Source organism: Colossoma macropomum, unplaced genomic scaffold, assembly GCF_904425465.1.
Source record: "Colossoma macropomum unplaced genomic scaffold, Colossoma_macropomum, whole genome shotgun sequence".
NCBI classification, from domain to species: Eukaryota; Metazoa; Chordata; class Actinopteri; order Characiformes; family Serrasalmidae; genus Colossoma; species Colossoma macropomum.
This window is the reverse complement of record NW_023494807.1, coordinates 275,705-298,393: the sequence shown is the minus strand read 5'-3', so window position 1 is coordinate 298,393 and position 22,689 is coordinate 275,705. Positions and strand designations below refer to the sequence as shown.

At 40.8% G+C, this 22,689-nt stretch overlaps 1 protein-coding gene across 4 annotated transcripts in view; it reads left to right on the top strand.

The window, feature by feature from the left end:
• The window catches only part of dop1a (DOP1 leucine zipper like protein A), a 48,582-nt gene that overhangs the window by 6,002 nt on the left and 19,891 nt on the right, over window positions 1-22,689 (top strand). For 3 of the 4 annotated variants that reach the window (XM_036555973.1, XM_036555972.1, XM_036555971.1), the window contains 14 exons: window positions 1,165-1,264; window positions 2,847-2,956; window positions 5,291-5,405; window positions 7,261-7,381; window positions 7,480-7,599; window positions 7,698-7,785; window positions 9,501-9,530; window positions 10,655-10,864; window positions 14,164-14,656; window positions 15,441-15,715; window positions 16,809-16,961; window positions 18,285-18,385; window positions 19,298-19,569; window positions 20,328-22,428. In XM_036555973.1, coding sequence (XP_036411866.1) covers window positions 1,165-1,264; window positions 2,847-2,956; window positions 5,291-5,405; window positions 7,261-7,381; window positions 7,480-7,599; window positions 7,698-7,785; window positions 9,501-9,530; window positions 10,655-10,864; window positions 14,164-14,656; window positions 15,441-15,715; window positions 16,809-16,961; window positions 18,285-18,385; window positions 19,298-19,569; window positions 20,328-22,428 — 4,289 coding nt within the window. The remainder of the gene's footprint in view (window positions 1-1,164; window positions 1,265-2,846; window positions 2,957-5,290; window positions 5,406-7,260; window positions 7,382-7,479; window positions 7,600-7,697; window positions 7,786-9,500; window positions 9,531-10,654; window positions 10,865-14,163; window positions 14,657-15,440; window positions 15,716-16,808; window positions 16,962-18,284; window positions 18,386-19,297; window positions 19,570-20,327; window positions 22,429-22,689) is intronic. The other variant, XM_036555975.1, reaches the window with a different exon arrangement.

Genomic DNA, 22,689 nt, shown 5'->3' with positions numbered 1-22,689 from the left:
ACATTTGTTCACTCATTCATCAACCTCTTAAACTGCAGGCTCATTCATTATTTATGTGTCTGTATATTATTTCAGTAGCTACTGTTAATTATGAGTAACTACTGGGAATTATTCATTATCTGCTTTGAATTATTCTGTATATACTGTAAATCAGTGGATATTCATTTACTGCTATGAATTATTCAGTAACAGCAGTGAATAATTTGGTATCTGCTATGAATTATTCACTGTTTACTACTAGTCGTTCAGTAACAACACTGCATTAATTAATAACTACTATGAATTATGCACATTGCTATAAATTATTATGTAGTTATTATGCAGTGTATGCTAGTTATTTGATGTAGTACATAAAGAATAATTAATGGGCTATAATTTATGTAGTACCTCTGCACAGTACCAAAAAAGAGAAATATTGTTCAAAGGTTTTTTGTTTTTTTTTTCCCCTCCATTGTGGAGTAATCTTTTAAGCATTGCAAATGATTTTTTGGGTTGACCTGGTTCTGTATAAGATGAAAAATACTAAAAATCCTTAAAACCACCTTTTAAAGAGTGTATGATAAAATTAAGTTGAAGTTATTTAGTTTAGTTATGATTTTGAGCAATTGTGGACCCACAAAGAGGAGCCTTAGAGTGTATCTTGTTCATTAATTGAGTTGTTTATTCATTTATTTATTTAATTTATGCCTTTTGCATGGCATAGAGCATTTTTATTAATTACCCTTTAACATTCCAGCTTATTACATACAAAGGCTTATTATTCAGTAACTACAGGGCTTCAGTGGAACAGTCAAAGTAGTGTCACAAACTGTGAGTCCAGTGATTTGTAGCCTACGTTTCATACTGTACAGCAGTAAATCTAAATAAACAGAACTAATAATCAAATATGCTGTTGGTTGAAAGTGCTGACGATATCCTTGATATACTCAGACAAGCATATTGTGATGTAATTTATCACAATAATAATAAATATTGTCATATTGCCCAGTCTTAGTTTAATGTTAGTGCATTGTACTTTTAAACTATTCATTCATGTTATATTTTGGCCAAATCGCTTGCCCCTCTTTATTAGTAGGGGCTCATTTTGCTATACTGGAATTAATGTCTTGACTTGGATTCATTTATAACTTATTACATTTGTTTTTTTGTTTTTTTTTAACTTAGGCCACTCGTCCGGATATGATCAGAATCTTGTCTGCTGCGCTGCACGTTGTTCTGAGGAGGGACATGTCTCTAAACCGACGGCTTTATGCTTGGCTGTTGGGTAAGATAGACAGTACTAACACACACACATACGCACACACACCATAGGCTAGTGTTTGTCATCTATCCTGCTTATCGAAAGAAAAAAATAGGGCTGTCCCCAACTGAAGGTTATCTTGGTCAACCAAAAGGCCTGATTTTCAACCAAAAGTCCACTAATTTGAAATGTGCCAACACAGGATTTTTTGCTTTTCAACATTACCCAGTGTGACTTCTGCACCGTAACATTACTGTGAATCAGCATACCCAACAACAAAAAATGCATTCAGAGTTTCCATATATACACTAAATTGACTGGAAACATTAGAATCTTCTATTAAAAAATGAAAAAAGTTAGTTATGGATCCTCACTAGCTAAACATATAAGTGTTACTATTGTTTATAAAAAATAAACCAAGTAAATACATTTAATAGAGAAACAAAATAGACTGGCAGACGTGGCTGACCGAGAACGAGAAATTTTTATTTCATTTTACTGTATTATATCTATTATATCTATTTGCTGTATTGCAAATAAATGCATTATAACCCTGCATTACTACACTAGTACAGCATAATGACTTTATTTATACGTACAATATGCTACCCTTTGATTTCTCACTGTTGCAGCAGAATAATGAAGGAGTGATATGAATTGTTTCTGGGTTTAGTCTGTTTGGCTCATTAAGATGATTAGTTAAGAATGTGTGTGTGCAGCGTGTCCTTAGCATTCACCCACTCTGTTCTGTTTTTACGTGCAAACCGCTTGCTGGGGATGACCTTCATGGTAAGTCTGTGTGTGTGTTTCACTGTGATGCTGAAATATGTAACTGTCCATTAAAGGGGAATTCCATCAATTTCTCAAAACCTCTGAATAATTCAGTCCTTATGATGTAAACATATTCATTCAGAGGGGCTCTGTTGTCTTTACAGTGTTGGTGATAGGAACCAGGGGTCGCCATGTCTACAGCACAAATATAGACATTTTATTTACTATACAAAACCACCAGTGAACCTACATGAGTCTTCTGAGTTTATATGGAATGTTGATGAGTAGCCCTTAAAGTCCTAAATCTGAAAAGTTCTTTGGGGACGATTTTGCCTTACTACGCCCTGCATGTTTCCCTCCGCCATGAATAGATTTAAATAAATGGATTAAAGGAGACTTTAAGCCAAAACTTTATCACAAAAAAACAATGTCTCAGACATCAGGCAGCACTTTTCTAAATATTTCATGTAATACCTTTCCGTGAGGGAGCTTTCAGCAGTATTAAACTCTCAGACGTTTGGTTCCTATCGCCACCACTGTGAACAATTCTCATAGAGTAGGTTTCTCTATAACAGAGCATTTAAAACACATTATAATGAATCTTGCTTAATATGATCAGGGCCGTGAAGTGACTCGATTTCAGGTTGGCTCTTTTATAATGTCAGTTAATTTTCTCGGTTTCAAGTATATGTTCGTCTTAGATCGTTGATCGTAATGAGTGGACAAAAGCTTACAGACAAAACACAGTAGAGGTTAGATGGAGCTGAAATCTGTGCAGTATAGTCTCTTCATTCACTGTGGGTGTGTGTTTGTGTGTATTGGTCTCTCTGTGCAGGTTTTGATAACAATGGTGTGAAAACAGGCCCTCGCAACACTCGCCTCAGCAACCCGGAGGAGCACGCCACCCACTACTTCAACACCTACTCCAAAGACATGCTGGTGCAGGTCTGAGCTCTACACACAGCACTCACACACACAGGCATGCGAGTTTACAGCAATGATGAAATGTTTAGAGTCAATATTAACAGTGTTTGATTTTAATAGTAGCATAAACCAGCCGTTTCAGCTGTTTAAGTGAGTAATTATCTAAGTAATATTTAATAAAAAAGGATGAAATGTTTCTTCTTCTTAATCTCATTATTATAACAGCTGGTGTAGTTAATTGCCAATGATTATCTATTCATAATATATAATCATGCATTTATAGTAAATTTAATAAGGTATCTACCTTGAGATTTGGCATAAACGTACATGACAAAAGAGTTACATGCTACATGAGGCTGTTTTCTTCTCTAATAAGCTATAAAATCCATTACTGTGTGAGTTGCGTGAAGATCCTGTTGAGCCTGGCAGTTTTGGAGGCACATATTTGCTGTCTGCTGGTTCCAGTGCCAGCTGGTCATTACGGAACATTTATTGTATTACCTTTATTAGTATAGAATATGTAAGTAAATAAAATTTATTTAGAAATCACATTTTGAAATCACATTGATCTCATTGATCTACAGTGCTAGACATTGATAAAAAACATAGTTAAAAGTTATAGAATAATTAAAAGACAATCACCCCAAACATACAACCATACCTGATTTGACTGAGACCCTGGTTTCCATATGTTTCCTTATAAATAAACATATGTAGGTATATTGATTATGGTTTGTCTTTTGGTAATTGTGTAAAGCCCATGTGTCAAACACAAGGCCCACAAGGCCAGATAGGACACAATCCTATCGGCCCGCAAAAGTATTTTAATTTTCTATTATTTTAGCTATTTCACAATGCTCTGCACTACAGTCCCCAGCATGCACTGCAATGTAATGTGTGCTCTGACTCTCCCACCCCAACAACAATCTATGGGACAGTGGTTACACCTCAATTCTATACAGTTCTATGCAATTCCACACCTGACGTATCACTACAGACACACAGAAATTGAGCCCAAGTAATGAAGAACATGCAGCAAAGAAAGGATGCCAGATGTCTAGTTCAAGCAAAGGGCAGGTTTAAAATACCTGGTTCCTGGGGACATTTAAATTTTGAATATTTCAAGTATTCATTTTACTCCTGAAGTTCTGTGTGTTTTGAATAAACAGTGGTCAGATAGAGTTGTAGCACAACATTATTTAAAAATGAAATAAAAACATTTTTTCTCTGGCCCACAGATTTGTTGATGTTTAATATTGCCCCTTTAGTGGTTGAGTTTGACACACCTGGTATAAAGAGGTTTATGAGCAACTTTTAGATTTTAAAAGTGAAGATGCTGAGTTACTTGTTAAAAGTGAACATATGTCCACTCTTGCATTGGGATGTACTGTGTGTGTGTGTGTGTGTGTGCGCGTGTGTGTGCGCGTGTGTGCGCGTGTGTGCTTGTGTGTGCGCGTGCGTGCGCGTGCGTGTGTGTGCGTGCATGTATGTATGGTTTGGCATGTTACCACACACTGGTCTCTATTGATCCGTTCTGGTTCTCCTGGGGTTGTAGTTGGGAAGGACAGGCTGTTTGTTGCTGTGCCATCTGCTTCAAACCACTTGTTGAAGCGCCCTCATTTGGGAACTAGAGTTACTGCAGTAAAGCTTCTGCTGCTTTACTGTGGTAGCTTGAGCGTGAAATGTTTTGGGTCAGAGATGAGACACGCTCTGCCGCTTATACACACTCTTGAATGTTATAGACAGTCACATATTAAATATCAAGAGACTCTGGCTGCTTGCTGTTTTGTTGTTTTATTAAATCTTTGTTTCTTTTCTATATATTTAGATTGTCATTTCTTTTAACCTTTTTACAGCAATTAAATTTATTTTACTGTATTGTTTTATTGTTTGCTGTCCACTGCTGTGGCCACACCTCCCAAAGTGGTTGTGCAAAATTTTATTGGCTCTAAGAACAGAAGAAAAAAGAGACTCTATATCAAGGTGTGCTAGCAGAACAGAGGCATGACTGACTCACGAAAGACACCTGAGTCACTGACTGATTAACTAAAACAGTTTCAGCACTACATAAGGCATGTTTGTCTGAGATTACTTAACAGCTCAATATGGTTTGAGGCGAATGAGTGATGATTAGCCATGCAGTTTTCATGATGCTGATTGGTGTGACATAAGCTTTTTTTTTATTATTATTGTTAAGTATAAACAAATTCGCTAATTCTTTGTTATTCCTGATTTCTGTGAGAATACGTGCTGGTGCTTTGGAGAGAATGTGCTGTGTGTTGGAGATTCTGGAGTGTAGCTGTGCGACAGTGTGCATCCAGAGTGTAACTTGGCGTGTGTATTGTGTGTTTGCAGGCCATGGTTGGGATTCTGCAGGGTAAGGCGAGGGGTGGGGAGGAGGAAAGTGCCCTCATGCATGACCTGAAACCCTTCCGCATCCTCATCAGCCTGCTGGACAAACCTGAGCTGGGTATGACTGACATAACACACTTTCACATGTTTTTGTTTTTTTAATTTAACGGAAGGTGTGTGAAGTATTTGGGACTACCCGCATTTGTGTAAAAAGTGGTCTTAAAATATGGTCTGTTCTATATCTAAGCTACAATAAATAACATATCACAAAAATAATATTCATAATGAATACATCATTCAAACATTAACAGTGTAGGTTTACAAAAGTATGTGAACTAATTGGTGTCAGGAGTTAGCAAACCTGGATTCTAATCAATGAAAAGAGATTAGAAGTGTGTGTGTGTGTGTGTGTGTGTGTGTGTGTGTGTGTGTGTGTGTGTGTGTGTGTGTGTGTCAGCCTTATAACTTGAAGCATCTGCTAATGTGAACCATGTCTTACAAAAAAAAGATCTCAGAAGATCTGTGATCAATAATTGTTGATTTGCATAAAGCTGGAAAAAGTTACAGAGTGATCTCGGAGTTTAGGGATTCATCAGTCTGCATATAGACTAGACAAGAAATGGAGACAATTTGGGACAATGTCTCGTCTCCCTGGAGGCGCAGATCACTCCAAAGACCACGACACAAAATTCTCCATGGAGTAAAAGAACCTCAGAGTAACTAAGCTAAAGGCTTGAAGGAATCATTGGAACTGGTTAACATCTCTGTTCATGTTTCTACTATATGAAAAACATTGAACAGGCATGATGTCCTGCCATAGAAACCATGGTAAGGAGGCCTGAAGTTTGGCTTTACCATCCAAAACTCTTAAACGTTTTCAAAAAAATAAAATCCACCTTTAGGAGCAGCCCAGTCAGATCCCAGACCTTAACCTAACAGAGGTGATGCGGATTGACCTCAGGAGAGCCGCTCACCCCTGAAGACACCTGAAGAACGTGGCTGAGCTGAAGCAGTTCTATATGGAAGAATGGTCCAGTATTCCTCGTAAACGTTGTGCAGGTCTAATCTGCAGCTGATGAAAGTGTCTGTTATTAAATCCAGGAGCTCACTTACTTTTTCTACCAGCACTGTGAATGTTTAATTGGTGTCCACAATAAAAACATGAAAGATCATAATTGTTTGTGTTATCAGATTTGGCATATTGTGTTTGTGTACACTTGTTACTTAGATGAAGAACAGATCACATGTTCAGTTAATGCAGAAAAGGCTGACATATATACACACACATGCACGCACACACGCACGTCCAGTCTCGTTTCATTGATTGGACTGCAGGTTTGCTAACTCCTGTCACTGATTTGTTTTTGATGATGCCATTCGCTAAAGGGTTTCACGTACTTTTTACAAACTGCACTGTAAATGTTTGAATTGAATGATGTATTCAATATGAACAACAGCAATACACTTTTGTGTTATTATTTGTAAAAGATTATTATTATTATTATTATTATTATTATTATTATTATTATTATTATTAAATAGGAAAGGGGGGACTACAGTCTGTAACTGTAAAACTACAATGTGCTTCTGTTTGGTCAGGGGAGCTGATGAAATGGCCACTGAGTGTAGATATAAAGAGGTGTACCTAATAATGTGTGTATATACACTCCTGTGCAAAATAAATAAATAAATGAATAAAAAGTGCCATGCCCAAAATAGCAAAACATTAAACTTTGAATGGTCCTAGGAACAAATAATTAAACCAATAGATCATTAATATTAATAATATTATTAGTAGTATTAATAATAATATTTAGTCCAGGTGATTCCAAAGGGGACACATACTTTTTCTTGCCACTGTAAACTGTTGTTCAGATGATTTCTGGTGCTTTTTCTTCTGTTCATATAATCAGCTGTTTTTCCAAAGAGGAACATATGAAGTCATTTAACACAAATACCTGTGGTTCTGTTAGGTCCTGCGATCCTGGAGGACGTCCTGATAGAAGTGTTTCGGACACTGCACACGCAGTGCCGAGCCGAACTGGACCTGCAGAACCAGAATCCCTTCAGCAAAGACCAGACACAGCTCAGCAGGTACAGTCCAGACCACGCCCACTCCGCCCTCTTCTGGACACAGCAATAGGTCACCTGCTGAACCCTAATAATGCTCCTCCCACTTTTTCTTCGTCCAGCAAACTCAGAGAGAACAAGAAGACGGCTGAACTCATCAAAACGGCCAACCTGTTATTCAACTCCTTCGAGCCGTACTACATGTGGGATTATATCGCACGCTGTTTTGAGGAGGGCTGCAGGTGTGTACGTCTGCTATTGTGTGTGTGTGTGTGTGTGTGTGTGTGTGTGTGTGTGTGTGACATAGTCACTTAAATGGCGTTCTGCTTTTGTCTTGCAGACGGACTCAAAGCAGTTCTGAGCCTTCTGTTCTCTCTCTAGTTGAGTTCTGTCAGCTGGTTGACTTTCTGTTGGACATCGTATCTTTGGTATGTAACACACTCACAAATGCATTATATGATGGCTGAAACTTTAGCTGACAAATATAATAAATAATATGTCGTATAAATAGTTGTAATTAATGATTTAATTGTCTTTGCTTGTTCTTTGTTTGCAACTATTAAAAAAAAACAAAAAAAATACAAGCCTAAAGTGGCCAAATTGACTGGATAGCCCACTATACTTGCTAGCTAACGCTCATTCTGCTAGCATACAGGCTAAAAACATGAGAATTAGCTACATAGCTCACAAGTACATACTCAGTCCTGGAATGTGCCACAAAGTCTTATTGAGCACATTTACTAGTTATTTTTATTTATACTTATTTTATTTGTATGTTTATATATTTCCTTTATATTTATTTGCCTCAAACCAACAAACCCAATTCACATTTTGTTTGTTGCAGCATAGTATAACTGTGTAATATGACCTCTGTGGAAAATGGTTACAGGCAGCTTAAATAATTATAACCATTTTAATAAATGCGATCATCTTAAGTATTTGCAGGTTGGTGATTATGTGATTAATAATTGTGACAGGCCTATATAGTCTTTAAGAAGTTATTGAAGACATCAGCGCATCTTCTCAATGGTTGTTTTCGTATGATTCAGAATTAATTTTAAAAATAAACTGAATGTAACTTGGGGAACTAGTTGTACAGTAGTCTGAGAAAATAAAAACAATGTACTGAATTTTATTTTGCATTTGAAAATAGACAGAGAATTTTCTTTTGGCCGAAAAAAATGAGCTCAGACTTTCCTGAATATTATTATAATCATTTGTATTTGATTCTAATATTTCAAAACCTATGCAGTTGAATTGTCACATTCAGGCTGACACATCACCCCTAGTTTTTACCATACTGTGAAAATGCTGAGAGAGCTTTCTGTCTGCTCTTTTGGGTGTGTGTGTGTGTGTGTGTGTGTGTGTGTGTGTGTGTGTGTGTTTAAAAAAAAAAGTGTTAGATTAGTTGGCCTTAGTTAGCATCCTGCTGTTAAATAGTCTCTTCTTTAGCCTTCCTCTGTGCTAAAGCTCTGTAGGAAAGCCTTGATCATTTGTCTGAGCTCAGTAGTACAGATGTTAACTTCATTAGCAGATCTTACAGTGAGTGTGTTTACATGCATTTAATGATCCGATAACCATAGAAAATCAGATTGTGTTACTAATCTGATTAGCGCATTTACATGCACTTGAGTAATCAGATAATGGGGAAACTCCTTTTTTTCTTTTCTTTCTAAAGCAAGCATTTTTTACCTGAAAATATGAACAGACATCATCTAAAAAAAGTGTTGCTGCGCCTCGCCGCGACGCTGCTCGCTTATTTCTGGTACTGTCGTCTGTTTTTACACATGCGCAGACTGAGAAATCCGAAAGAAATCAGAGTAGAGTTACATACACTGAGAAATCTGATCACTGAGCTAAAATCCAGCCTCTTTATCTGATTTTATCAGATTTCTAGACTTTACTCTGATCTAAGAAATCAGTGTGCGCTGTTTACACGACCATTTGAATAATCATATAACTGCAGAAACTGCATATGAACACACTCAGTGAGAGCTGTGCCTTTAGTCTCTATGTTAAACTGGGTTGCTGCCATCTGTTTTCTGCCAATGCCCTCTGCTTACCTTTCTCTGGTTGAAAATCTCCACTCTCTCTCTATCTCTCTCTCTCTCTCTCTGTCTCTCTCTCTCCTTCCTCTTCAAAGCCCACTAGAAGCATGAGGGTTATCTGCCAGGTACAGTACTGCTCTTCTTCCCTCTCCTGCTGTCTTCGTGCTGGCCTACTCTTCCACTAACGCTCATGCAGTGCTTTACCCATGATAGTAGTAGTTAAACAGATCAGAATCTTTCTAAGCGCGCAGCGTCAGGGGGTCTGTTTTTACACAGATCTCCATGTTGCTGGGGTGCTGGGAATGTTGTGGAAGGGTAAACCAGAGCTTTGCATGCTCTTACACTTCTGGATCAGTGTGAAATCACTAACAGCCTCACAGCTGATCTCAGGATTTGTTTAGTACTCTTATAATGTTATTATGGTCAGTACAAAGTGTGCAAAATTAGGCTTGTATCTTCATTAATCTATAAGAGGCTTTTCAGAGACATACACTGCTATTCAAAACCAATGGAATCAATGTTTTTCATAATTTAAACCAATTTGTGTTGCTGAATGATGAACAGAGCTCTACAGTGTAACATCAGAAATGAAATTATAATAATAAATGCATAATTAATTAATTAATTAATTACATTTAATTGTTCATAAATCAAAAATCTTGTTTAATAAAAGGCCTTTACCTAGTTGCCAAAGGTGTACTGTGATGTGAATAAAACATATTAAAGTTTGAAAAATCTAGTATTCGTCAGTGTAGATATAGAGGATTAAAGTCTAACTCTAATGCACAAAAAATAAATACATAAACATATTTTTTAAAAATTAGCAAAACCACTTTATATCTGCAGTTTTGGTAGTTAAAGCACTTACAACAAAAAACAATTCATAAAATTAAAGTGCACTTTTGATAATTATTATTTATGTATTTATTTATTTATTTATTTATTTATTTTTTTTTATTTTTTATATAATATTAAACGTTTTTAATTCTTGAGCTGCTTTTTAAAGCATCTACATCTCCGAAACGAATAAAGATACAAGCCTACAATGTTTCTATGTAGTGGATGGATTATATCATTTACTGAAAGTATTAAGCAGGCTTGAGATGGCGTCTCTATGGTTGCTGTAAAGAAACAGACACATTATGAACTGGTTGTCTAACATTACAGTTGCTTGTTGGCACAAAGACCCTCATAACAGCAGATTTTTATCAGACTACACGCCCTAACGCCTCTCTCACACTCTGTATAGGAGACGTATATAGAGATTCAGACGGAGCACCTGCCCCAGCTCCTGCTGCGGATGGTCTCTGCACTGACAGCCCACCTGAGGGCGCTGTGTCTGGGGGAACTCACGCACTGCCTGCGCCTCTGCTCCAAAATCCTCAGTAAAGTTCAGCCGCCGCTGGTCTCCCCCCTTACACTCCCCTCTGCCGGCGCCAGAGACCTCGAGGGCCGTCGGGTGAGTATAGTGTGCACCTATACAGAAAATAAGACAATATATAAAAATAAAAAAAGACATTCAAGTTACAGTCACAACAGCAGAACACATTTAGCAAAATATGATGCAGAACATATAAACAAACTCTGGCCCAGAGACAGTTATATGCACAAGTTTAGGCACAACATGCTGTTTTAATATACCTTTTTTTTATGTTGCATTAACATAAAAATATTGTTAAAATTATTGTAGCATGTGCAAAATTTTGGACACCCTTCCAGTTGTAAAGTCTCAGTCCACTCGTTAGGCCTTAAAATAACAATATATGTAGAGCTAGAAGTGAGAATAGACCTAAAACAAGAATATAAATCACTACTTAGGTTATATATATATGATTTGACCTGGACTTCCTAAATTTTGCATATAGCTGCATATACAAGTACAAGCTGTAGTGTATGTAGCCACTGTGCCTCATGGTACCATGTGGGGCTGATGTCGTGTGCTCCATTGGATGTGAACTTGGTGACCTGTGAATGTTTATTTGCCAGAAAAAGCACCAGAAGTCTCCCTGAAGGCCTCCTGCAATGTATGCATTATGTTACATGTGGTGATATGTTGTCTAGTGGGCTTAAAAACAATAGTGAGAAAGAAGAAGAGGAAAACGAGGCCTTATCCTATAGAAGGGCCCCTTTGTAAGGTGCTAAGGTCAGAAGCGACTGGGTGAATTTAATTGGCAAAGTGGTGTAAAACAATGTATTTCGAGAGGAGACATGGAACAATTTGCCTCAAGTGGGTGCATCCTCTGCAGACGATGTTCATCTCTTTATGGAAATAAAAGGATTAAAGCAGTAAGAAAACTTCTCTGTTTTATGTAACTTATATTTAACTACTCTGCCACCACAGCACCAAACGCAGTAGACAGCACAAAGCTAAGGTAAAGCTAAGGTTCATATGCGAACCTCTACTGTAGGTGTCTGGGTGCCACTGTTGTCCCTTTGCTTCATGCAACTTTGTTGTTAGCTGAACCTGAAGCTCGTTGGCACCAGTATGCAGGATGCGCTTAGTTTTAGTGAGGGGCTCAAAGGTTATCTCTCTTAATGTCTGTCATGTTTTATTATGAAAGAACTGTAATTATTTGTACTGCAGTGCCTTAGAAAACATAGCCTTTATGTTTTGACTTCAAACTGAAGCATTTTTTTTTTTATGTATGAGTGTTGATGCCTGCTTTGATTGGCTTTGTTCTGAAATCTGTCCCAGCAGTGGAAGTCTGGCCTTTTTGACTTGTTCGGTCTGTGCCTTATGGGTTCTGGCCTGGACACAACCATCCAACCGATGCCTCTGGTTGCATACCTCCACCCCAACTACCCTGCCCTGGGCCCAGTGGGCAGGATGGTCCAAATCCCTCACTCGTTGGCCTTTGACTGGAGCGTGTGAGGGTACATGTGCTGTGGCCTGTCCCCTACCTGACTGATCCTCTGTGTGTGTGTGTGTGTGTGTGTGTCTGTGCTGAAGGCCATGCCAGACTCCCTGGTGGTGCCAGGGCGCAGAGGGTTGAGTGGGGTTGAGTGGTTTGTGCTCAGCTGCATCCCTTTGTCTCTGTGGAGGCCTAATTCTCCAACACTCAGGGGGCGCTCTGCTCCACTGGAGCGTGAAGCCTGTCTATACACCATCCAGCCTTTGTGAAAAAATTCCAAACCCCTCAGAGCCCCAGAGCACGGCTACCATCTGAGTCCTGCGTTGGGGTGCCTCAGGGCTACATGCTGGGAACCATTGAAGTGTGGTGTCCTGGGTGTCTCTTCGTAGGCCTGCTGGGATGAAGGCTAGGTGGAACGGGCTGCAGTGCATTGTGGGAGTGGTTGAGTGTAGATAGGGCATCAGCTGGGCTTGCTTGTGAGGAACAGAGGCATCATCGGACAGGAATGGACTTTAATACTCTTCAAAGGTATAGTTAACGATGAATGAAGTGTAGCGGAGAGCAGTCCAAATGATCTTATTTGCTTCATACTAACTTGATCTCCCAAAAATACTTGCATACACAACAGAGAAAACACAACACATTACTTATTGTAGCCATAGTAATAAAACCTTGTATCTTCGAAACGCTAACTTTAAAGACAACAAGAAGTAGAATTACTGACAAGATTCGTGAACCCCAGTTTCCCAACGTATCTTTCAAGCTGTTTAATGATAAATTAGTCCTCATAATTCTCTCTCAGCTCTTTCACCAAAACAATCAGCCTTTTACGCCATCAACGATATCTGATTACATCGCCTTATCGCCCAGGCCTGCTCATAATAGCTTTTTAGATTTTTAGCTGACTGCATACCATATTGCCTCCCTCGCACTCTGTATAGGAGACTCAGAGATTTAGATGACTGACACGACTTGTGATTTTAATCCAATATGCCTTACATCTTCAATGTCTATAGTTTTAAAAGTCTGCTAAGTAATTATAAATTTCTTATAATTAGCTGAACCTGGCGTTCCTGCTGGGCTAGTACTCTTGTAGAATTGACTTCAGGGTAATGTATATCAAACACTAGTAGCAGACAGCGGTGACTGGAAGTGGTGCTTGGCGCGATTCCTTTATCCTCATATTCAAATCAGAACCACTGTGTTCTACAACCTTTTTGGTAATGGCCTTATTAGACAAGGGAAATGAAATCTTACATGGCAATACAATTTATATCTTATTGGGTGGCATGAGGTAAATTGATTGAGCCCATTTTACTGGTCTAATGCTATTCTGTCTGGAATTAACTAGAAGTTGTTGTTTTTGTTTTTTTTTTTTCTGTTTGAATGTGGGCATATTTCATTTGATCTGGGCTTCTTTAATCTGATCTTTGGGAAAATTCCACAGAGATAAATATTAAATAATCATTTTCTGCACAAATATAACACCATATTTATATTGAGCTTTTTTATTTTATTTATTTATTCACTTTTCATTCATATGGAACTCATCCATGATGGACAAGTGATTGAAGGGGTCTTTCAAAAGAAAAGCGCCCCAAGACTGGGCCATCTACAGGTGAAGGGGCCACCATATCTCAGACTATAAAATCGAGAAAACTGAAGTAAAGAAAATACAGCAGTAAGTTGCACACTCTGGGTTTCACAAGTGCAGGAACTAAAAACAAGCAGCTGCCTTTCTGCACTGTTTGCTCAGAGATCTTTTCAAGTGAAGCTTTGAAACTCAGCAGTTTGCACTGATGATTGGAGACTTTTTTACTTTTTTGCTTTCTTTCTTGTTTTCTCCATTCTTTTTTACTTTCTTTCTTTTCTCTCCCTCTCCCTCTATCTCTCTTTCTCTCTGCAGGCTCTCCCTGCAGCGCTGGAGGTTCCAGTCAGTGAGGATGTGTTTGAGGACCGGGAGAACCCTGCCAGCAGCCGTTCTTCTGAGAGCGGTTTCACCGACTTTGTTCAGTACCAAGGGGAGAACGGGCAGCAGGCTGACCCAGCTCAGCTTTCAGAGGGTGATGACCTCGGACCCATGCGACCCAAACACAAAGGGTCCGGTTCTACACCCCACAGCAAACCGCAGGACACTCCGGTGATGCAGCGCTGCCTAGAACACTTCCAGCACTTCCTGTGCAGCCTGGTGAAGCTGTACATCGCTCCGGGTGACAGCACCTCGCGGATGGACACTCTGAGAGTGGCAGGGCCAGAGGAGAGGGAGAGTGTGTCTGAACAGAAGGAGTGTGTGGCTGCGTTTACCGCTGCGTGTCAGCTCTTTCTGGAGTGCTCCAGTTTCCCTGTGTACATCGCCGAGGGCAACCTGAAGTCCTCTCCTACCAGAGAAGAGCAAGCAGGTGAGAAAAAAACTGTAACTGGCTTCTGCAAACTGGGAATCAACACACTTGATTTAAAGTGAAGATGTTAGGAATCAGGGTCAACCAAAAATACAGTACGATATTTGTTGTTTTGATGATAATCTGAATCAACATTTTAAAGTTTTCTTGCTGATAAAAAGCTTATATGTAAGTTATGTGCATCCCTAACACAGCCATAACTGAAAGAAATGCTCTTGTTCAGTGTTCGCCCTGCAGCCTTACTCGAAAAAAATAAATAAATATGGTCGAAATAAGTATGCCGTGTCAAGTACAGCCAATCAAAACTTACATAGCCTCTCTCAATGTCCCACCCACAGTGTTACTGATTGGTAAAGACTTGGGCCATGTGTCGAGCAAACCCAATCAAATATTATTTTCTTTGGCTCTGTTTGTGAGAGATGCAACTACTAAAAATAAATAAGTAAAAAAATATTAAAAATAGAGCTGTGCTTGTATTTTCTTCTGCACCGAGTGCAGAGAAGCTGGAACCATTGACTGTATAAATGGTATATATGATAGATACCCTCATTGGCTGGAACATGCAGCCGCTGTGTCTCTTGCTGGACATGACTTTTTAAAATAGTCTACATTCTGAAGAAGCCAAGTTTGTCCACTCATATAGCTAAATCAATACGCGCTGCTCTTTGATAAAATTTTCCCACATTGACATTTTTTTTAATCATTGAAAGTAATTGATCAACTTATTGGCTAATTGTTGCAACCCTACAGTGTTTCATTGGTGTGGTGTGTGTGTCTGTTTCAGATGGTGAGAGCGTCCTTCCACCACTGTGGCTGCAAACTCTGATGGACGCCTGTTGCTCAGCGACAGACTTCAGCATCCAGGCAGTGGCGATCTCCCTGGTGATGGACCTGGTGGGCCTCACCCAGTCCGTTGCTATGGTGACAGCTGAGCGTGTGAGCAGTCCCGACTCTGGCCAGCCGATGAGCCCCAGCCAGGGCCGTGTCGCTGTGGTGATCAGACCACCGCTCACCCAGGGCATCCTGAAGTACATCGCTGAGAAGACTGATTTCTTTAAGGTGCTGACTTTCTTACTCTCTGTATTTCTTTTTGTATTTCTTTATTTTATTTATTTTTTTTTATTTTTATTATTATTTTTTTTTATTCAAATAAGCTCAGAGACTCGGGGTCGAATTCACAGAAGCTTTCTGAAGAAAAAACTTGTGAAGTTTCTTAAGACAAACAGTTCATAAGAATGTTCTTAAATGCAATTAAAACTTAAGTTCTCAGATATTCTCTTAAGATACTCTTAATTTTTTCTTATGATTTTCTTAAGAAAATCTTCCCAAACAATAAATGATGCAAGATAAATTTTTAATTTCTATTAACTGTTAGTTTAATCCACTCAGAGGAGCAAAATGGAGGAAAAACTTCAAAGCAAGCCTTAAAAAAAATCATCAAACAGATGAGCTAGAGGTGATGGAGGAAGAATCAGCCAACAGGAAAAAAAAATCCTCCTTGGAAAATATGATAATTGTGGGGTGATGGCAGAAAGCAAGGGAAGATAATGGGTGGGAGTAGATAAACTGATAAATTTGGACGCTGACCTTGTGAACTCTTACGGCCTAAGACGAGTGTGAGTCTGTCGTAAGGTTAAGAAAACATTTAAGAACAAATATATATAAGAATAATATTTTTTCATAACTTTTTTCCTTAAGAATGAAGTTAAGAAAAAAACACACGTTTAAGAAGATTTTCTTTCTTAAGTTACTTTTGTGAATCCGGCCCCAGGTTCCAGCTAACTGATGCTCAAATAACACTCGCTTAGACGATAAAGACTACAAGGGGACAGCCAGGATCGATCGTGTTCTGTAGCGTTTAGCTGTTGCTGAGCCACCCTTGTGTGTCGTTTTCTTCAGTATTTCCTGGTTCTGATTTAGCAGCACAGCAGACAGAAAGAGAAACTAAGTGGTCTCACGAGTTCGGACTAGTGCGGAAAGCCACAGAACAGCCCTGGGAACCATTTGGCTCCGCAGTGGAAAAGAGGCCGCTGTGTGTCGCTGTTTTACTTTCTCGCTCTTGCTCTCTCTCACTCCTCATCTGTGTCGTTCTCTCTATTTCTTCTTTTTATCTCACTCTCATTGTTCCACTTTTTCTCTGTTGCCCCTGTAGAGTGTAGCGCTGATCCTTTGGGAGCAGTTGGGGGAGTCGACCCCTCAGCATCATCAGCGCAGCGTGGAGCTCTTCTACCAGCTCCACAATCTGGTGCCCTCATCCAGCATTTGCGAGGACGTCATCAGCCAGCAGCTCATGCACCGTGACAAGGTGGCTCAATATGCGCACACACACACACACACACACACACACACACACACACACACACACACACACATTTGTGTCTAGACTGTAAATAACCCTGTGAGTTAGAGAAATCCTGTTGGATGTAAAGAGGAGTGTCAAACTTCAGTCCACACTCTATAAAGAAAGCCAAAGCACAGCATGGAAAATCTGTGGACACCTGCTCATTGTTGTTTTTTTGTTTTTTGTTTTTTTTTAAACTGAAATCATAGATATTAATATGGGGGGAGGGGTTGTCCCCCTGTGCTGCAGAACATCCAGTACCTCTGGGATGAGTCGCAGTGAAGTTTGTGATCCAGAATTAATCATCTAACATCAGTACCTGATCTGACCGGTGCTCTTGTGGCTGAATGCAATTAAATTCTCCCGGCAATGTTCCAACATCTAGTGTAAAATTGCTGGGATAATTTAACTGCATTCAGCCACAAGAGCATTGGTAAGATCAGGTACTGATGTTAGATGATTAATTCTGGATCACAAACTTCACTGGAACTCATCCTAGAGGTATTGGATGGCATTCCATCAGTCCAGAGAACACAGTTCCACTGCTGCACAGTCCGAAGTTGGGGGACTTTATACACCACTACCCAAAGTTTGGCATTGGGCATGGTGACCTTAGACTCATGTGTGGTCTATTCACATTTTATTGGCTTATCTGTGGAGATTATACAAGCTAATTGTATACTTTTGAACATACAGTGTATGTTTCATATTACAGCCAAACTATGAAATAAATTGTATATAACAACATTTCAAGTGGAAACTAAAAACCAGCCTATGAGCTGAGTAATTTATTGAAGAACACAGTCCAACAATGGCGCCGTCCAGCTGAGCCTGGGAATTTCTGTAAGAAAGGAACACCCAAGTGTGATACATTTACATATAGCCACGAAAATATACTTTCTGGCACAATTCGAGCATAATTATTTTAATGATATTTTGTTGATTTTCTAAATAAGTTGACACATCCTGTATGCGGAGCAAGCTTAAAACAGGAATTTTCTGTTAATTTTAGTGCAATTTAAAAAAAACAAACAAACAAGCATAAAAAAGCAAAAAAAAACATAAAATATAACCAGACTGCCGTAACTTTTTTTTCTTTTCCCCGATGTGTTAAATTCAGCAAATAAACAGTAACTGTACATTACAAAAAGTGCAGAAGTGTGTTCTCTGCAGAGGATGCATTAACAAATGTAATTTGACGAGGGGCCTTTGCATAACACTGTTCACCTTCCCTAATAAACGCACACATCTGCTGTTTCCTGATTGATTATCTTCTCACCCTCTCAGAGGATCCGCTTGGAGGCCCATGTGAAATTCTCTGTTCTGTGGCATCTCACCAGAGACCTGAATATCACCAAGTCGTCCCCCTTCAGCCGCACTTTTGACAGGTAAACCCGTCGTCTGTCCTGATTCTGGAGATCTACCTTCATGAAGGAGTTCACTTCCTGCCCTAATCGAACATGTCTTATCCAGATCATCAGGCCACTTAATTAATAGGACCAGGTGTGTTAGATTTGGGCTGGAGCTATTTTAGGCAGGAAGGTGGCAGCTGAAAGTGCTTTACAGACCGGTGATAAAACATAGTTATACAAGAAATCATAAGTAGTTATTTATAATCAGAAGAAAATGAAAAAGATCAAATAAGAAGATAAACACCACGAGACGTAGAGTTTTAATTAAATGCCGAGTTAAAGAGATACGTTTGGAGATGCTTCTTAAAAGTGAGCACTGAGCTTGACTGTCTAATAAAAGGTGGAGTTGAGTTCCACAGTTTAGAATAATTGAAAGAGCCTCTCCATGTTTTCTGTATTTTGCTGTAGAAGGTCAGTATCTGCAGATCTTAGATTACGTACCGGAACATAAACAGACAGACACTCTGTGATGTAGGCAGAGCTTTAAAAACTAGTAGCAGAACCTTAAAATCTATCCTGAATGATACAGCCAGTGCAGTTCTTTCAAAATGGGACTGATCTGATCTCTCTGTCTTGTTTTTGTTAGGATGCTGCTGCATTTTGTACGAGTTGTAAGGGACATATAGTTTTCTTAGGAAGTCCAGTAAGAAGATCATTACAGTGATCAACTCCGCTTTAACAAATGCATGAACAAGTTTCTCTGCGTCGCTCTGAGAGAGAAAAGGCTGAACTTTAATGAAATTTCTCAAATGATAAAAAGCTGCTTTAGTGACTGTGTTTACATGCAGATTAAACAGAGCTCGGAATCTGAGATCACACCCAGGTTTCGTACCTTAAAACTAAAGGCTTATGATCTCTTTTTAATTCCCTCATATTTACCTGCTGCAGGTCCCTTTTCATCATGCTGGACAGTCTGAGTTACTGGGACGGGTCAGCGAGTGCTGTGGGCCGGGCCTGGCTGAATCAAGTTCTTCAAAGGCATGATATCGCCCGAGTTTTGGAGCCACTCTTGCTGCTGCTGCTACACCCTAAAACCCACCGTGTGTCCATCCAGCGCGTACAAGCCCAGCGGCACTGGGCCCGGGCTTTCCCCAACCCACCAGAACCAGAACCAGAGCCATCTGAACTCACCTGTATGGGGGACACAGCCTGTTCTGACAGTAAGTGTGACTTTCAGTTGTGTATGAATGAATTTTTAATATTTATTGTTGTTCTATCTGTATGTTTTTGTGTTTGTGTAGCATTTCTCAACTGTTCTTGCCTCAAGAGCCGTATGTACGCTTTATCAGCTCAAACAGACTTTTTAACGGATCTAATTTTATTTACAAATAAGCTTGAACGTTGAAGACTTCACATTTTGGGTCGCTAATATTTTACTACACAAACATAGTGATTTTTGTTCTCTCATCTGTCCGCAGTGTAAGAAAATCCATATCTAATGCATATAGTGTCATATTTTCACTTCAAGGTCATACTGAGGAAAGCTAACTCCTGTGACAAATGCTGTGTGTATACCATCGCCAGGTGCATGTTCTTTACAGGAAACATCAAATGCCTTTCAAAAGAAAAGTGCACCTTTGAAAAGTTCTGCAAAGTCAAAAAAGTATGATGGCAAAGATGTACTTGTTGTAGATTTGCTTGTCGGATGTTGCAATGCAAAATAATTCAGAGTTACCACTATTGTACCATTATCAACATTATGTATAGAAACTTAAATACTCATATAGGTTCACCAGCCATTTTGGATCACGAGATGATGTCATATTGTGGTGTATGTAGTGATTCCCATCCCTATTCAAAAGCCAACACCTGGGGCCACTTTCCTGTAGTTTACTGTCCACTGTTACAGACCTGAGAGTTCTTATAGAATTCTTACTGTTTTTATTGCTATATATTGATGATTGTGCATGTCCTCCAGCATACTGTCGATTGTCCGGCGACAGCCTGCGGGTGGTGCATGGCAGAGGCCTTCCTCTAGACGATATGGAACCATTGAGCCTGACAGTCAACCCTCTGAGTGACAGTCTGTCACTGCTGAGCCTTAGCAGTGAGAACCTACAACTGTGTGGAGAATATCAACCTCCAGACCAGCAGGGGGACCCCCAGAGCTCAGATTCCAGTGGCTCTCAGTCTTCAACCATGGATAACGGCAGCTTTGATGAGCTGGATGGCACCGCTACCACTGCAACGGATCAGGCTGCTTCTATGGAGGAGGACTCTCTAGACAGGTCAGTTTCTGCGGTTCTTGCAGAATTACTGGACAAAGTGGTGCAGATGGTGGATGATGGTTCGGCTGGGACACCTTCACCTCCAGAGGCATGGCCTCAGACAGATTCGGACAGCTCTAACTCCTCTTTGGACGTGTCTGCTGAACCACAGGTCAGTCTAGGGCCATTCCCAGGCACCCAGGCTTTAACGTTACCTGAACTTGTAGCTGGAAGCACGTTAGAGTTCCTGTCTGTAGCATCTGCGGATACAACAGACGTCGAGCCTCGTGAAGGAATAACCCGGCACAGCTCGTCTCCTTCCATTGTCACACTTCCAGACAGCAGCGGGCGTGGCACACCAGAGCAGGGCTTGCGACCAGATGACCCCCAGGCCCGCAAACGGAGCCACAGCAGTACCCAGCTCAGCCTCAAGGGCAAGATAATGGAGCGACTGGCTGACAAATCACCCGGCGCTAAGCCTAAGGTCAAGAAGGCCAAGAGAAAAGAGGAGGAGAGGCGAAAGGCCAATCAGGCTGAGAAGAACCGACCTCCTAGTATCTTCTTTGGGGACAGCCTGGACCTGGAGAACTGGTACAGCTGTGGGGAAGGTGAGGTATCTGAGATTGAGAGTGATGTGGGGTCACCTAGTGGTGGAGTTTCTGGAATCCCTGGTGCATCTCGCTCCTCTGCATCCCCTGCCCGTTTCAACGTCCATCCTCTTTACCAGCACGTCCTACTCTACCTTCAGCTCTATGACTCTTCCCGTACACTACATGCCCTATCAGCTGTAGCCGCGATGCTGCGGACCGCTCCAGCCGGCTTTGTTAGCGCCATCAGCACTACTAGCATCAACAACACGTACACTCCCCAGCTTTCTCTGTTGCAGAACCTCCTGGCTCGTCATCGTGTCTCCGTCATGGGCAAAGACTTTTACTGCCCGATCCCACAGGACTCGCACTCACACTCTTTCCGCAGCGCAATGTACCTGGAAATTGTGATCTCTCTCTGCCTCTACTTCCTGCGGAGCTACTACTCGGCGCATGTAGCGGCGACTTCGCAGGATTTGGCGGGAAACCGCGCCATGCAGCTGACCAGCGTGGAGGTGCTAACTCTGCTCTTCTGCGAGCTAGCTAAAGCAACGGGTGGGTCGGCCAAAGGATTCGCCAGTTTCATCAGCGACGTGCTGTCCAAGTGCAAAGTGCAGAAGGTGACGTTGCATTGCCTGCTCTCCTCCATCTTCAGCGCGCAAAAGTGGCATGATCAGCGAGTTCGAGGGTCCAATATGGCTGCTGTAGAGGAGGGGATGACCGAAGAGAGCATCATCAACCTGTCTGAGGACCAGTTGGATGGATGCAGTGCCGTGCAGTCACAGCTCCTGCGGCTGCTGCAAAGCCTGGTGGTGCTGGAGCACCATGTATTGGTGCCCAGCGATGAAGGTGGAGACGCAGGGCTTCAAGGGGCGGGGGCTTCAGGGGGTGGAGCCAGCGGAGTTGGTGCCGGCGGGGGCGGTTTTGAGCTGCTAGGCAGTGAAGTAGAGCATGTGAACCCTCAGCAGCCAATGGCGTCACTGCAGTACCTGCCAGGCCAGCCAATCACAGCACAAGGCATGTTCCTGTGTGCGGTGATCCGGGCGCTGCACCAGCACCACGCCTGTAAGATGCATCCGCAGTGGATCAGCCTCATCACAGCTACGCTGCCTTACATGGGCCGGGTGCTGCGTCGGGTAGTGGCGTCAGTCACGCTGCAGCTGTGCAGGAACCTGGACAACCTCATCCAGCAATACCGCTACGAGACTGGACTCACTGACACCAGGTATGCATGAGCTTCTAAGAATATCCGCTAAGAATTGATAAATTTGATAAATAAGATGTTATAAAATGGAAAAACTACACTGAAAGCATGCGCTTCTGTACGGAAACAAACATCTGTCTATGAGGCTAAATGCTATCTTATCACCAGTAGCACACAGTTGCCAGTTCAGGTAAGCACAGCTGTTGAGACTTCATTCCTAAATCTCATTTGAGGCGATAATTAGTTTTAACTTGTGGTGCCGGCCAAATAAGTTGATCTGAA